The sequence below is a fragment of the Vulpes vulpes genome, chromosome 11, assembly GCF_048418805.1.
Source record: "Vulpes vulpes isolate BD-2025 chromosome 11, VulVul3, whole genome shotgun sequence".
Lineage (NCBI taxonomy): Eukaryota > Metazoa > Chordata > Mammalia > Carnivora > Canidae > Vulpes > Vulpes vulpes.
Genome location: NC_132790.1, coordinates 89820417 through 89837700, shown reverse-complemented (window position 1 = coordinate 89837700; position 17284 = coordinate 89820417). Strand labels below are relative to the sequence as shown.

General features: G+C 34.7%; 1 protein-coding gene across 2 annotated transcripts in view; it reads left to right on the top strand.

Annotated features, from left to right (window-relative positions):
• The window catches only part of SLC9A9 (solute carrier family 9 member A9), a 537539-nt gene that overhangs the window by 133663 nt on the left and 386592 nt on the right, over positions 1 to 17284 (top strand). For both annotated transcript variants that reach the window (XR_011995298.1, XM_072727072.1), the window contains exon 5: positions 851 to 966. Coding sequence is in view for 1 of the 2 variants with exons in the window: in XM_072727072.1 (XP_072583173.1) it covers positions 851 to 966 (116 nt within the window). In the remaining variant the exon portion in view is untranslated. The remainder of the gene's footprint in view (positions 1 to 850; positions 967 to 17284) is intronic.

Below are 17284 nucleotides of genomic sequence, written 5' to 3'. Positions count from 1 at the left end.
CAAAGCATGTAAATATTTAAACACCCATCTATTGATCTGAGGATCTACAATTTCTAAGGACTCTTAGAGTCACTTATAGTGATTTACTTTGGTCCTGTTCAGAAATCTCTGTATTTCCTCTACTAGGATTTTGACAAAAATCAGTCAGTTAAATAAATACAATTTAAAAGCTGTAGGGTGGCAAATAATGACCAAGACAGACAAGCGGTGTTCCATGATGTGAGCTTGGTAAGCTTATAATCTCATGAAAAGAATAGCTACCCTTGCAAGATTAAAACATAAACCTTTCAGGATTCATTTTCAACAGTGTATTGAAGTTATAGGAGCTCTAACCTGACAGTGATTCTGTACCCAATGTGGCAGTGTCTTGACACTAGCAGTAGTATATATTGTAAAGTAACTGGTTGGCTGGGTGTGCTGTGTGTGACCAATATCTTTCTCATTGGAATGACAGACTTGAAATTTGAACACTTTTCAGTCATGCAACCACACAAAACAATAAAACCTGAAAAGCAACCCATTAACAGATGTTAACCTGGCTGCTCTATTTGTGGACATAATTTGCTATGACATATTTGACAGATTATTTTATATCCTTGAGATTTATATATTCTATAAAATGTTCTGTTACTTTTTGCTAGATGATTGAGTTGGAATATTTGGTAAAAGTGTCTTTCATCGTCAAGAGTTTAGATAATGTACTGAGAGCTAGCATGGCCATGAATCGGCAGAGTGGTGGTAATTTATGCATGATGCTTATTCAGGAAGCACATTAGGATGTTAGCTATGATAGCATGGGTTTGCACAAGATTCAATTTGATGTTTGAAGATCTTATTTTTCTCTTAACAGGTTAATTATGTATGGCTTTGTGAAAGCTATGGTATATGCTGGCCAGTTGAAAAATGGAGACTTCCATTTCACTGACTGCTTGTTTTTTGGTTCACTGATGTCTGCTACAGATCCAGGTAATTGCTCAGATAGTATTTTTTTTTTTCATTTAAGAATCAAACATTTAAATTAAATGTTTCTCTAAAGATTATCATCTGTGTCCACATCATAATAATTCCTTATTTCTCTTTGCTTGCAGTTGACACATATGTTAGTGACTAAAAAAGGAAAGGAAAGAAATAGGTGAATATTCTAATGGCTTTCAAAAAATGGATCTGAAAGCAATTTCAGTAGTGGGAATTTCAGAATTTAAAATTCATTATAGCTTATTTTTCTAGGATGTATAGCTGTTTTGATCTGATTGTCTTAGTTTTTTCTCCAACGTCTTCTTTCAAAAGTGATCTCTTGAATTAAATGGTAAAACAATACTTTCGAAAAGATTGTTTACTATGGAAATTTTCAAACACATGAAGAATAAGGGGAATAATAAAAAGAATTGTCATATACCTTTCAGCAATTACCAAATATGGCCAATATTTTTGTCTATACCCCCCTACACTCCTTTTATCATGACTGGATTAAAGTAAATCTCAAACAGTATATCATTTTATTTGTAAATATTTTAAAAAATGAGCATTGACATTATGAAACCTAAAAATACTTATAATTATTCTTTAATATTACCAAAGAGCTATTATCTGTTCAAATATCCCCAATTGTCTTTTTTATCATTATCATTATTAGTTTGTGTAATAGTTTGTACAAATAGGGGCAAATAAGGCTACATTTTACAATTGATTAATATGATTATTGAGTCTCTTTTAATTTATATGTTCCTCCTCCATCTTCTATTTTTGTCAGTTATTTGGGGAAAAATAGGCAGTTTGTTTTGTGATTGAACTGAATATGGCTCCTTAAAATGTTCCTCTATACCATATATTTTTTGTAAAACTGATGGTTAAATCTAGAGGCTTAAGGAGATTCACGTTCTTTCTGGGAAAAATTACTTTATAGATGGCGCCGTGAGTTTCTATAGCAAAACATCACATAGTGATTAGTGACTTAGCTGTCAACCTGACTCATCACACTATTTTACAGTTTCTCCAACAAAAACCACCAGAACACACCTGTGGCTAAACAAGATGTGTTTATTACATGTTATGATGAGAGAAAATGAACCCCAGAGGAAACACTGGGACCTTTCAGAGGGTGTTATAAAGGACTTATTATAGGCTTGGGCTTATGTTTATGATTTTAGGGAAGGTTTAAGGAATTGGAGCTTTGCTCTGGAAAAGATGCTATCAGGAAGTGGCAGTGATTGGGCATTTTATTAAGTCTTATGCAGAATGAGGGAAGACTGGATTGAGCCTAAAGTTAAAATTGATAAAGAAGTAGTGAACTCTTAAAATAGCCAGAATAGGGGGATATTTGGTCAATTTTGTGGTTTGGACAATGTTCATTATTTCTGTTGAAACATATTATGCAGTAGTTTTGTTTTTGTCTTTTTTTTTTAATATATTTTAAATTTATTTGACAGAGAGAGAGAGAGAGAACACAAGCAGGGGGGAGAGGCAGGCAGAGGGAGAGGGAGAAGCAGGCTCCCTGTGGAGCCTGGGATCATAACCTGAGCTGAAGGGAGACACTTAACTGACTTAGCCACCTAGGCACCCCTTTGTCTCTCTGGGGTTTTGTTTTTGTTTTTGTTTTTGTTTTTGTTTTTGAGATTTATTTATTTGACAGAGAAAGAGAAAGAGCTGGGGGAGAAGGCAGAAGGAGAGAGAGAGAAACTCTCAAGCAGACTCCCGACTAAGTGTGGAGCCCAATGTGGGGCCCTGAGATCATGACCTGAGCCAAAATCAAAATTCAGATGCTTAACCAACTGAGCCACCCAGATACTCGTTTTTGTCTTGATCTGTCATAGTCACAGAGTGACCTTGTCTGATACTGTTCTATGAAATTATCTGTGTATGCAGAACACCAAGGTTCAGATAATAATACTAGGTCAACCCCCAAATGTCAGGGGCTGTTTTGTCTTTCTTAGGATAGCCTCTGACCAGTGGTATTGGCACCATGTGTTTGCTTGTTGTAAATGCAAAGTCCCAGGCTCAACTCCAGATTTACCAAATTGGATTCTAGAATTTAAAAGGGAAGCATTAGGGATCCCTGGGTGGCGCAGCGGTTTGGTGCCTGCCTTTGGCCCAGGGCGCGATCCTGGAGACCCGGGATCGAATCCCACGTCGGGCTCCCCGTGCATGGAGCCTGCTTCTCCCTCTGCCTATGTCTCTGCCTCTCTCTCTCTCTCTCTCTCTCTCTCTCTCTCTCTCTCTGTGACTATCATAAATAAATAAAAATTAAAAAAAAATAAATAAAAGGGAAGCATTACCTTTTAGAATTCTCCATTTTAGCTAATGATTTTAGTATGTATTGATGGCTACTGCTTAGTTAGCCCAGTATTAATTAAGGGTTACAAGCTAGTAGTATGTTAATTCTAGCTGATGTTTATATTTATTGGCCAGTGCTCTCGTATAAATAACTATTTAAGTACCCCATAATGTCATTTGAACAAAAAAGCAGGATAAATGATTGATTCTTTCCCTTTATTTACCAATTTTCAAAATAATGAGTTGTTTCCTTGGCATCCTCCACATATGATCAAGGATATTTTTCTTTTTTAAAGTATTATTTCAATACATGGATTTTAACATGGCTGACATGTTTCTATCTACTGCTGTCATTATTCTTTTTGATGTTCAGAATACTCCAACATGATAACTGAGAACTTCTTCAAGTTTCTCCTATTTCCTTTTGTCATGACCCCATGGGTCTTTCATAGCTTTTTTTGTCGTTGGGTAAGACTAGATGTTCCAACTTTAATTTGTGTGTTTCCTGCACCCTTACTTAGAACCAGTCATTTCTCCCAGAAGCCTTAGTTCTTTATAAGAAGGAAATTTATTTGGAGATAAATTGTTTCTAGAGATTTTGTTTACAACATATCTATTGTTTGTAATTGTTTACAACAATTATCTATTGTTTGTAGATATTTTTATTTGTTTTAAAGGAGAAATAATATCAAAAATGTATATTAATATTTTCAGTTCAAATTTAAGATTAGAAATTTTACTTAACTGCCTTAAATTTTTTTTGCCTTAAATTTTTATTTTATTTTTTCTTCTGCCTACTTTTCTTCTTCCTATTACATATATAATTTCTTATTTCCTTAAAATAAATATTTTCAAAATTATAATATGCATATTATTATTTAAAAATATGATTATTGAAAAACGCTTAAGATTTCATTGTGGTTCTTTTTAACCTTTGGATATATCTAACTGGGATGAACAGTTAAAAATTACTGTTCTAAGAGCTCTTGAAATAATTCCTCTGTGGATTGTATATTGTGAATATACAATAATGTTCATTTGTTTCATTTTGTTTTTAACTTTTATTTTAGAATTAAATAGCTACAGAAGTCCAAAATGAAAATCATAGAACCAAACAAGAGACATTGAGCTTCTATCCCTGTTCCCTCTACCCTAACTTTCCAACCATTTTGGTTGGTTTTTCTTAAAAAAACTTCTACTTAAAACTTTTACTTTTAATCTAAGTCAATACACAAACATAAACATACTCTCCTAAATGCTACTGTACATGTTTCCTCACTTGATTCTTCTTTAACAATATTTTAGAGAATAGTCCATAGCAATATGTAAAGCTCTCTCTCTCCTTGTTTTTTATAACTCCTTTGTACTCCATGGATTATTCAACTAGTTATCTGTTGACAGACATTTACTTTTTTTCTTGTCCTTTTCAATTATGAATGGCGTTGCAACTATTAACACTAAAATAAATACCTTTCCACATTTTTACAGTGTTTTAGAACTGGGATAGATTTATAGAAACAAATTAGGAGGTAAATGTATTTGTAATTTTCCTAGATGCCGAATTCTTCTCCATAAAGTTTGTGTGATTTTGCATTTATACCAGCAACATATGACAGCACCTATTCTTTACAGCTTTTCCAATGCAGAATTCTATCACAGTTTTGGATTTTTACTTATATAGTTGGTGAGGATTTATGTCTCCGTCTGGTTTGACTTAATACTTCTCTTATTATGAGTAAGGTTAAATATGTGTTCATACGTTTAAGAGACATGTGCTTTTATTTTTTTTCTGAAAATGAACCATTTATAAGATGGATTTGCTCTAGTAGGGTTGTTAATTTTTATTTTTCAAGTTTTAGAGGACTTTAAAATATTAGAGATATTAACCTTTTGTCTATAATACAAGTTATAAATATTTTTCCAAGTTTTTTATCTTTTTTTTTTTTTGTTTATGCTATGAAGGAGGAAAAATAATATTTTAATGCATGATGTTGACTCATTTCCTGGAAGAAGATGAAATAAAAGTAAGAGAAAAAAAAGAAATAAAAGTAGGTCTCAGATTAGGAACTCACGGTGTAGATTAGAGGATCAGAGCCCCAGAGTCATGTAGAGGTACAGACTGCTCCATCTTCAGGGTTAGAGATGACTCAACTCCCAGATCATTGCTGGGAGATCTCATGCTACACTCTCACAGCTCCAGGGAAATGTAGAAGTTCCATGGTAGCAGTGGGAAGCATGAACTCAAAATGAGATATTTTCAACCTATTAGTGATTTCTAGTTACATAGGGTTAGTCTTTTCTGCCCATATATTGACATTTTGCTTTTAATGGTCAGGTCCCATTTCATGTCACCTTTGCACAAATCTGCATGTTAAAAAGCATTGTATCCATAGTTTCTCCATCCTAGTGCCAAAGGCCAAGTTTGTTGCATCCTACTGAGTGATTCAGTCAGCTCCAAGCACAATTGTATTTTGTTAAAGCTTTAATTCTTCTGTGGCTGGTGATATCCCTGAGGTTATGTTTACATGACACAGGAAAATTGATTGAAATAGAAAAATAAATCCAACTTGGTAAGATGGGTATTTATCTGCATTGTGTCAAACAATTGGGCTGACTAAACTTAAAAAAAAAAAAAAAAAAAAACAGAATTGACTCACAGCCATGAAAAGAATCCTGGGAACCAAATCTACTTTCTAAGTCTGGCACAGACAAGCTGTGCAACTTTGGGCACCATTTAGCCTTTCTAGATTTTATGCGTTCTTGGAAGTGGAAGATATTTGATCTCATTTCTCCCAACCCTTTCATTTTACAGATGAAGAAACTGACTTTTCATCTGTAAAATGAAAAGTTTTGACTAGAGCCCTTTCCAGCTGTAACATTCCCTGTTTCTTATTTCTATAAGATTGGTTTTCATTTTAAAACAAGCTTTTGTTTTAAAGAACGTTAAAAATCAACTCAAAGCCCCTCCACTCAGGCATTCTTGGGTTCCAATACTGATTCAGCAAATGTTAGAGAAGATCTTACGTAGTAGAGACCCACATGTGAACAGGAAAAAGCTTTCTTCTTTTACTGAGAGCTAATTGTTATATTAAAACACGCTGAACCTACTCTGCAATTTAAGATCTTCAACAGCCTTAAAACACCTAGTTAATCTTACCCCACAATTATTCATTTATTGTCTAAATTATTGTGACTCACTAATTTATGAAAGAAAACCTGTGCTCCCCAGGTCTGACTTTACTTGGCCTTCTTTAAATTAATTCTTTCTCATTTAGCCTTAGCTAAATCTTAGCCAGGTGTTATTAACTATTCATATTTTTTCTTTTATAGACACATATTTAGACTTAAACCTAATTCTTCTTGCATGTTTGACTCTCCTCAGCCAATTTTCCGTTTACCTCCAGTTAGGATGATTTGACTATTATTTAATTGATTTAATTTCCTCTTGTCCTCACCAACAAAGATCCTGCTGATGATGTAAAGGTCAGCAACAGCACTTAACAGAAAGTGGATGATTAAAGGCAGAGCCCCCAAAGAGATCATGTATGGTAAATGGCAGAATTAGGAGAGAAGAGAAGTACTTAGATGGCTTAATCAATGAGTCCGCTCATCTTCAGGTATGTTCAGATAAAGGAAAGTAGGAGGATAAGGAAGAAAAAAGAAAAGACAAACAATATGGCAACAACTAGAAATGTTGTTTTAGTTAATATTCTTCAATTTACAAATGATCAAAGCCCGTAAGGGAACCCTCTGACCTTATACTATCCTCCTGTCTCTTTCATCATTGACTTGGCTCCCAGTTTGGTAAATTTGACTACCCAAGATAGTGGATTTTTATTGATAAGTCTGAAATGTCCCTTTATATATGGGCTAGGTGAGATTGAGAGGTCCTTAAGGTGTACAAAGACATTTGGGAGTCCTGGTGTACCCAACACATCAATATTGTTGCTGCCTCAGCACATTTGCATTTGTTGTTTCTCCCTCCTTGCCTTCTTCAGGTATTTGCCCAAATGTTACCTCAGAGACCTTCCCTAACCATCCTATCAAAAATTGTACCCTGTCTCCTCTGCTACACGGTCACGCTAAAATCATGATGCAGCCCATCCCTTTTCCTTGCCTTACATTCTTGTACAGCACTAATCACTATTGATCTACTATTTATTTCCTTATTTTTTTGTCCCCATGAAGAAGTTTTTTTGTTTTCCCCCACTTTTCACTCTTATATTTTTAGTATCTAGAACAACAGATTCTTAATAAATACATATTAAATTAATAAATTAATACATTTGTGAAAGAAACTGCTGGAGTAAAGTGTGAAGCTTGAAAGGGGGTCTTTTCTCAAATAGAATGTGAAGCACTTAGTATTCCAGATCACTCTTAGAGATTTGGAGTCTCATGACCCCAGGAGGGACAGTGACTCAAGATGAGGGTGGAACTCATGCACATGGCTGAACTTCCAACTGAGTGGCAGTGCTGGTTTCTGTCCTCCAAAAAGGATACGTTCAACTAAAACACAAATATGTGTCTTTCTTTGTGTCTGGCCATGCAGCCAATATTTTTTCTCCATGTTTACCAGTTGGTCAGTGGCTTAAAATTTTCTAGAGCACCAAGCCATAGACTGTAGACCTGCAAAAGCAGTTATAATAGTGTGGGAGTTTTTTGTTGTGTTTTTTGGGGGGGTTTGTTGTTGCTGTTTTTTAGTTTGGAAGATGTTCAAAATAGGAGCTTCCTTTAGGAAGAGGAAAAACTCAGCACATTACATTAAGTATTAATCACTCGGAAGATGCCAGAAACCCATCCTGGTATTTACAGGGCTGAGATTTCTTTTAAGGTCTGCAGGAAGCCACTCATTCAAGCACATTTGGGCTGTGCATTTTCTCACTTCATCAATTTCTCTGTTTCCTATTTGGATTAAAGTGTCTTCATTTTATATGATGCAGCTGCGTTGAGACTCAAATACAGCTGTGCTATTTTGAACTCCAGAAGTATTAGTCCAGTATTTAAAACTACAAAATAATTCTTACTTCATAGGCTTGTCCTATTTTTTCCAAGAAAATGGTTGTCCTGATTTAGGTAACTTCAGATAGGGCTTGCTCAAAAATTGCTCTGTCCAATATGATGGCTACAAACCACATATGGCTACTTGAAATGTGGCTACTCCAAATTGAAGGGCTATAAGTGTAAAATACACCATAGATTCAAAGACTTAATATGAAAGAAAGTACAATATCTCATTGATAATTTTTATGTTGATTACATTTTGAAATTATAAGACTCATTTCGTATTGAGTTAAAATATACTATTAAAATTAATTTTACCCATTTCTTTTTACTTTTTTAATGTGGCTACTAGAAAATTTAAAATTACACATGTGATTTACATTATATTTTTGTCAGACCATCCTGCTATAGAGCAATATAGACATGAGAGCTTTTTTCCACCTTTATTGAGATATTATTGACATATAACATATGTACATTTAAGGTATACAATGTGATGATTTGATACCCATATATATTGTAAAATGATTACCACAATAAAGTTAGTTAACATCTCTATCCCTTCACACAATTACCTCTGTGTGTGTGTGTGTGTGCACCCACGCAGTGTGTGTGGTAGCAACATTAATGATCTACTCTTTTAACAACTTTCAAGTATATATTATAGTTTTGTTAACTGTATTAACATGCTATATCTTAGATCTCTAAAACTTACTAATCTTATGGGTGGAAGTTGATACTCTTTGACCAACATCAACCCATTCCCCCCAGCCTCTGGCCACCAACATTCTGGTCTCAATTTCAATGAGCTCAGCTTTTTAATATTACATACAAAAATATGATCCCTAATAAAAATACCACAACAATTTTAAATTGAGTAGAAAAATTAAGCACAAATACAATGCACTGCACAAATTATGGCATTTTGGTGAAATATAGGCACTTTATTTCTCTGATTTTGAACTAATGTCTGAAATTTTCTTCCTAATGTCTCTTTTTCCAGTCTTATTTTTCTGCTGTAGCACATAATAACCCATAAACTAGCTTCACCCATGCTTCAGAATCAAAGCAAAGAGAAACAAGATTAACTCTGTATGATTTAAATATCATATATGTGCCATTCAAAACTATAAATACTGCAACCTCTGACTTGAGAGAAACAGATTAAATAAGTTCCTGTCCAAATGTCTCAACTGTGTTTATTCCCTTAGTAGAAACATAAATCACAAGTTCCTAAAATCTGACAATCTGAGTTGTTTTTTAATGCCCATTACTGTTTTGTTTTATAGAGCTTGTCAGAAATCCAAGAAACTTGACATTTATATTACGTTACCCCTGTTTCAAAGTATGTTGACACATTTAATGGCCCTAAATTGGGTGGACTCGATATCAGAAATAAATATTTACCTCGAAGAAGTAAATAGAGACTACCTGTGTAGCCAATTGGGAAAGTATAGTTTATAATTCTTCTCATTAAGTTTAGAATTTAAAAATCTAGTTCATGTAAATTATTAGTTCAATTCTCCAATTAAGCAAGTCAAAATATATATAGTACTTAATAGGATCCATTTCTTTCTTTTTCTAGATTTTATTTTTAAGTAATCTCTATACCCAATATGGGGCTCAAACTTACAGTCCTAAGATGAAGAGTCACACACTCTACTAACTGACCCAGCCAGGTACCCCACATCTCTTTATCTTCATCATCATCAACATTAAATTGTACTTAATGACTGGATCTAAGAAAGCATCTACAGATCTCAAAATATAAAAATCCTGTTGAGTTTTACACAGGGCTAATAAATATTTACTGAATCAATAGAATAGTCATTGAATATTGATTAAGAGCACTGACCATAGAGTGGAATAGGCCTTTGTTTAAATCCACATTCTGTCTGGCCTATTTGAGCCTCAGTTTCTCCATCTATAAAATGAGGATAGTAGGACTTATTTTAAGGGTTCTTTATAAGGATTAAATGAGATAATAATAATAATTATTATTATTACCACTATTAATATATTGTTATTTTTACCATATACTAAGATGAGGCCATTTTACCCTCAGCAAGTAAGACATGCACTTTTTTGCCTGTTTTCTTAGTAGCAGTAATGGATTTCCATGAATCTACATACTTGGTTAGTAGAATGCTCCCTTGACCAACTAATATTTTTTGTGATTTGCATGGCTATAGCTGGGAGCATAATATATGTAATGTGGTAATTTTGCTTTTATAAAACACAAATATATAATATTTTTAGAGGTAATAGATAGTAATATATGAAAGCAAGTCTTAGACACTGTCATTTTATCCACATGTATTTTGGTATACATTTCTATAATTATGGGCGTTGTTCTTATGTAACCATTATCAAACCTACAAAATTTGCCATAATCTATTGGTATCATCTAGCACCTAGTTTACATTCAAATTTCTGATTTCCTTTTTATTATAGTTGACATACAGTTTTATATTAGTTTCAGATGTAAAATATAGTGATTCAACAATTCCATATATTATGCTACGCTCACAATAAGTGCAGATACCATCTGTCACCTTTTAATGCTATGACAGTGCCTCTGACTATATTCCCTATGGTGTACATTTCATTCCCGTGACTTGTTCATTCCACATGGAAGCCAGTACCTGCCTCTTTCCTTCACCCATTTTTTCTGTCTCTCACCATCTCCCCTTGGGCAACCACCAGTTTTAGTTTTTTCTCTGTATTTGTGAGTCTGTTTCTGCTTTTTTTTTTTTTTGATTCTTTGTTCTTTTGTTTTTTAGATTCCACATGTAAGTGAAATCATATGCTATTTGTGTTTCTTTGTCTGACTTACTTCATTTATCATAATACCTCTAGGTCCATCCATGTTGTCACAAATGGCAAGACCTCATTCATTTAAAAAAAAAGATTTTATTTATTTATTCATGAGAGACACAGAGTGAGAGAGAGAGGCAGAGACACAGGCAGAGGGAGAAGCAGGCTCCATGCAGGGAGCCTGACGTGGGACTCAATCCCGGGTCTCCAGGATCAGGCCCTGGGCTGAAGGTGGCACTAAACCACTGAGCCACCTGGGCTGCCTGACCTCATTCTTTTCTATGGCTGACTAATATCCTATTGTGTGTATGTGTGTATGTGTGTGTGTGTGTGTGTGTGTGTGTGTCTCACATCTTTTTATCCATTTATTATCAACAATTAGGTTGCTTCCCTATCTTGGCTATGGTAAATTATGCTGCATAAACATAGGGGTGCATGTATCCTTTCAAATTAGTATTTTCGTTCTCTTTGGGTAAATATCCAGTAGTGGAAATTACTGGGTCATACGGTGTTTCTATCTTTATTTATTTTAGGACCCTCCATACTCTTTTCCTCAATGGCTGCACCAATCTGCCTTCTCACCAACAGTGCACAAGGATTCCTTTTTCTTCATATACCCATCCACACTTGCTATTTCTTATGTTTTTTTATTCTAGCCATTCTGGAAGGTATAAGGTGAGATCTCATGGGAGTTTTGATATGCATTTCCCTGATAATTAGTGATGTTAAGCATCTTTTCATGTGTGTTGGCCATCTGTATATCTTCACTGGACAAAAGTTTATTCAGGTCCTTTGCCCATTTGTTAATCAGATTATTTGTAGGGTTTTTGGTGTTGAAGTGTAAGTTCTTTATATATTCGAGATGCCTACCCCTTATTGGATAAATCATTTGCAAGTATCTTCTCCCAGTCAGTAATTTGTCTTTTTGTTTTGTTGATGGTTTCCTTCACTGTTCAAAAGCTTTTTGTTTTAATGTAGTCCCAATAGTTTAATTTTGCCTTTGTTTCCTTTGCCAGAGGAGATATATTTAGAAAAATGTTTCTATGGATGATATCAAAGAAATTACTCCCTGTGTTTTCTTTTGAGATTTTTATGGCTTCAGGTCTCACATTTAGGCCCTTTATCCATTTTTAGTTTATTTTGGTGTATGTTGTAAGAAAGTGACCAGTTTCATTCTTTTGTATGTAGCTCTCCAGTTTTCCCAACACTATTTGTTGAAGAGACTTTTTCCCATTGTATATTCTTGTCTCCTTTATCATAGATTAATTAGTCATAAAAGTATGAGTTTATTTTTGGACTCTGTTCCATTGATCTATGTGTTTATTTTTGCACCAGTACCCTACTGTTTTAATTGCTACAGCTTTGTAATATACCTTGAAATCTGGGGTTGTGATACTTAAGAGCTCTGTTCTTCTTTCTCAAGATATCTTTGGCTATTTGGTCTTTCGTGGTTCCATACAAAGTAGGAGTATTTGTTCTACTTCTGTGGAAAATGTTGGTTATTTTGACAGGGATTATGTTAAATCTGAAGCTTGTTTTGGGTAGTATGGACATTTAAATAGTATTAGTTCTTCAAATCTATATTGTTTTTTTAAATCCACTCCTTATATAATCTAAAAAGAATATGCTGATCTTATCTGGATCCTTGGTCAAATAAAACAGCCAAAATAAATTTCATTTTAAACATGTAGTTTAAACATAACCCCAAGGTCATCATCACACCTAAAATATTATCAAAAATTTTTGTGGTAGGCAAAATAATGGTCCTTGAAAGATTTCCTGGTACTAACCTCCAGAACCTGTGAATATGTTACTTTGATGCCACAAGGCCTTTGCAGATGTGATTAAATTAAGGACCTTGCAGTGTGGATATTACCTGAATTATCTGGGTAGACCCAATCTTCTCACATAGGTCCCTAAAAGCTTGAAGGGGAAGATGTGACAATGGAAGAGAAGCACAGAAAGATATAACTTTGCTGGTTTTGAAGTTGGAAGAAAGGGGCTATGAACGAAAGAATGTGGGTGGTCCCTAGAAACTGGAAAGGAAAGGAAATGGATTCTCTCCTAGAGCCCCCAGAAAGGAATGCGGCCCTACTGACACCTTTTTTTATCCCAATGAGACTCCTATCAGATTTCTGACCTACAGAACTGAAAAATAACACATTTATGCTGTTTTAAGCCACCACGTTTGCAATAATTTGTTATAGCAATGATAGAAAACTATTGTAATTTTAAATATTATCAAATATATAGTTAGATTTAAATTTCCCAAGTTGTCTTATAAAATTTTTTATAGCCATCCTATTCAACCAAAGATCCAGACAATTGTCGACACATTGCTTTTAGATGATATAAGGAGTGATTTAAAATTAAAGAACTGTAAGATATTTTTGCAGAAAGAGACTTTAGGAATCAATCCAACACCTTTATTTTATAAAAAGAGTAAACTAAGGTTTAGTGATGAATGACCTAGCCCTAAGACAGTAATGTCAAAATAGCATTATAATCCCTTTGAAAAATTCATGAAGATTGGGCAGCCTGGGTAGCTCAGTGGTTTAGCGCTGCCTTCAGCCCAGGGTGTGATTCTGTAGACCTGAGATCAAGTCCCACATCAGGCTGCCTGCATGGATCCTGCTTCTCCCTCTGCTTGTGTCTCTGCCTCTCTCCCTCTTTCTGTGTCTCTAATGAATAAATAAATAAAATCTTAAAAAAAAAATTCATGAAGATTAATAGTAGATGCCAGGAAAGATGTGACCTTAACTTGACTCTTTGCCCTTTATTAACCCTCTCTATCCTACCTGATTTTGCTAAAATCATATAGAATCCAATTATCTGATTTTGCTAAAACCAGATATATGTCTACATTGTAGCTGAATGCTGGCGAAGTCTTGGGCTCTATGTGCCCCCCACAGAAATAACAGATACTGAGCTTTCTCTGTCGTGAATAAGATGAGCACCTATGCACTAGCTTCAGAGATGTTTTTTGATAGAGACTAGAAAGCTGTGAATCCTCAGCAAAGGTTGAATGATAGGAACACATGGATTTTGGTGATGGGAAAGGGGGAAGTATGGTGCCCTGTTTGACCCTGAATGAGTAAACTTGGTGTCTCTGATTACTGGGTGAGGGAACGGCCTCCTCCAGGTGCTTGAGGGGTTTCTATACCATTGGCCTACCTTATGGTACTTACAGGACTGCTATTCTGGAGGGTAGCCCAACAAACAGTCTTGTCTTAAGACTCCATAAGCCAATAAAGAAAAATAAAAACACAACGTGACTTTTCAGCAGCTTGAGAGAAAAAGATCAGTCAGAACAAATGGAACATACATACATGGAATAAATTCCTGAAGTTGTCAGAAGACAACTTGAACAAAAACCTTATAATAAATCTTAAGAGGGTCAAGAGCAGGAAAAAACAAAACAAAACATGATTTTCCAAGTAACCAACTGAATAGATAAATTAAAGAGAATGGAGTAGTCAAGACCTGCCCTCCACAGCAGAGAAACATCTGTCCCCAAATGTTACTAGTGCCAAGATTGAGAAACCTACATTAGCCAATTTCTCAAGTTAGGGCTAATTTAAGAACCTTAGGGAGAAATTCTAATAGTAATCCACCAGCCCCAGGATTTGTAGAGAAAGAGAATGCTGAAGGGTTTCATCCCCTTCTCATGCTAGAAGATCTTTTGTACTGTCCTGATATTACCCCCCATGAACACCTGTCTTAGTGCCTAGCCAATTGTGTATGCTTTCTGTGGCAAGGAGCTGAGTAATAATTACTTCATGGAAATCCAAGTGAGTCAAAAGGGTGGAGCTTAAACTTTTTAAATTATCTTTTCACAGCTGTGCATAGCAGCCCTTTGAAGGTTGTACCTTCCAGCCTCCCTCACCTTCCTTCCACAAGCAGCAATCCAAAACAGCCTTCCTTCTTTCTGGAGATTTCTTGGCTTTTCTTGGTATTATTATTTTTATCTCTTAGTGCCAATTCCATTTTTCTCTGTATACTTCCTCTATCATTGAGTTTTTGGGGAGCAAGCCAGTAACCTGTCCTAGCTCACTGTCTTGGTAATGAGAAGAATGCTTTAATAAAAATGCCACTTTTTCCTAAATTAATATAAAGTTTTAATGCAATTCTCATGAAAATCTAATACTTTAAAAATTGGAACTGGACAAAATTATATTAATGTTTATGAAGTAGAATAAAAGCATTAGGGAAGGGACACCTGGGTGGCTCGGTGGTTGGGTGTCTGTCTTTGACTCAGGGCATGATCTCTGTCAGGGGATTGAGTCCCGCATCGGGCTCCCTGTGGGAAGCCTGCTTTTGCCTCTGCCTGTGTCTCTGCCTCCTCTCTGTGTGTCTCTCATGAGTAAATAAATAAATCTTAAAAAAAAAAAAAAGCATTAGGAGAACTGCCTAACCAGATAAAAGAATACATTACAAAACTATTATAATCAGATAATATGGTATTGGCCTAGGATTAGACAGATCAGTAGAAAAGAATAAAGGATCCATAAACAGATGCCAGTATAAATGAGAATTTGACAAAATCAAAAATTTATAATTATGCATATAATTAATTATAAAAGTTATTCATAGATAGATAGATAGAGCTATATACAGCTAACAGGTATTTAAATCCAGTGGGAAAGGATTATTTATTTAACAAATGGTACTTGCACAATTTAGAGGATAATAAAATTGGACTTATCTAACCATTTACAAAATATGTTTAGAAGAATTAAAATATAAATGAAAAATGAAGAAAATGAAGTAAAACAACTCCTGCAAGAAAATCTGTAAATCTTTATTTACCAACTATGGATAGGAAAATTCTTGTTAAAAAAGAATGGAAACCCAGAATTTATAAATAAAGAATAGTCAGATTTGACTAAATAAAAAACAAATTTAATAAAAGATACGTAAAAAAAATCCACAAACAGCACATTGGGGTAAGAGCATTCAAATATAGAGGACCAAGTATGACTATTTCCTCTTTTTTTTTAATTTACTTATTTATTTAAGAGAGAGAGAGCAAGCAAGCAAGCAGGGGAGTGCAGAGGGAGAGGGAGAGAGAGAGAGTCTTCCAGCAGACTCCCTACTGAGCACAGAACTCAATGTGGGGCTCAATCTCAGAATCCTGAGATCATGACCTGAGTGGAAATCAAGAGCCTGAGCCAACCATCCAGGTGCCCCCAAATATTACTATTTCTAATATAGAAAGAACACTTTACAATGAAAATCTGAAAACAAATAACACGAGAAAAGGACAAAGATAATGAAGAGGAAGTTTTTAGAAGAGCGAATCAATGTGGGGTTCAAATGTGCAAAGTTATTCAAACTCACCAGAAGTCATAAAAATCTAAAAAAAGTAACAGCATATCATTTTACCCCTAGCAGTTTGGCAACAATTGTAACACGAAATAACAGTCATTGCTGGCAGGGAGGCAGGGAAAAGTAGACTGTTACACATTTCTAGTGAAAATTTAAATCATTAACAGACTTTTGGAAAGTGGTGTGGCAACAGCTATTAGAATTTAAAATACATAGTTCCTTTTGACTCCGTGATCTGACTCCTGGGAATCTGTTCCACACAAGTAAAAATATTGGATTCTTAAGGATATATGGTCCAGGATGTTTATTGCAACATTTTTTTTAAGTGGAGGGAAAGAAAGCAAGAAGGAACAAAGTGAATCCTATCAATAAGGGAACTGTTGAAAAGGTTGTAGGACATCTACACAATATCATGTAGCCATTAAAGAGGATAAATTAGTGCTCATCCAGCTAACTTGAGAGTTTTCCAGGATGCATTGTTGACTTTGTAAAGCAAGATGTAGAAAAGTATATATAAAATGTGATTCTAATTTTTAATATATAAATACGTATATGTGTATATAAAGCAGAATTCATGGGATGTAGCCAAAGAAGCTGCTTTTTTTCTTTCTACTATTCCTTTATTATTAATTTTTAAAGTTTTTTTAAAAAACATTTAAAATTTTAATTCCAGTATAATTAACATGTTATATTAGTGACAGGTGTACAATATAATGATTCAACAATTCTGTATATTATTCTATGCTCATCACAGTAAGTATATGCTTAATCTCCTTCACCTATTTCACGCATCTCCCTACCCACCTCCCCTCTGGTAACCATCAGTTTGTTCTCCATAGTTAAGATTCTGATTTTTGGCTTGTCTCTT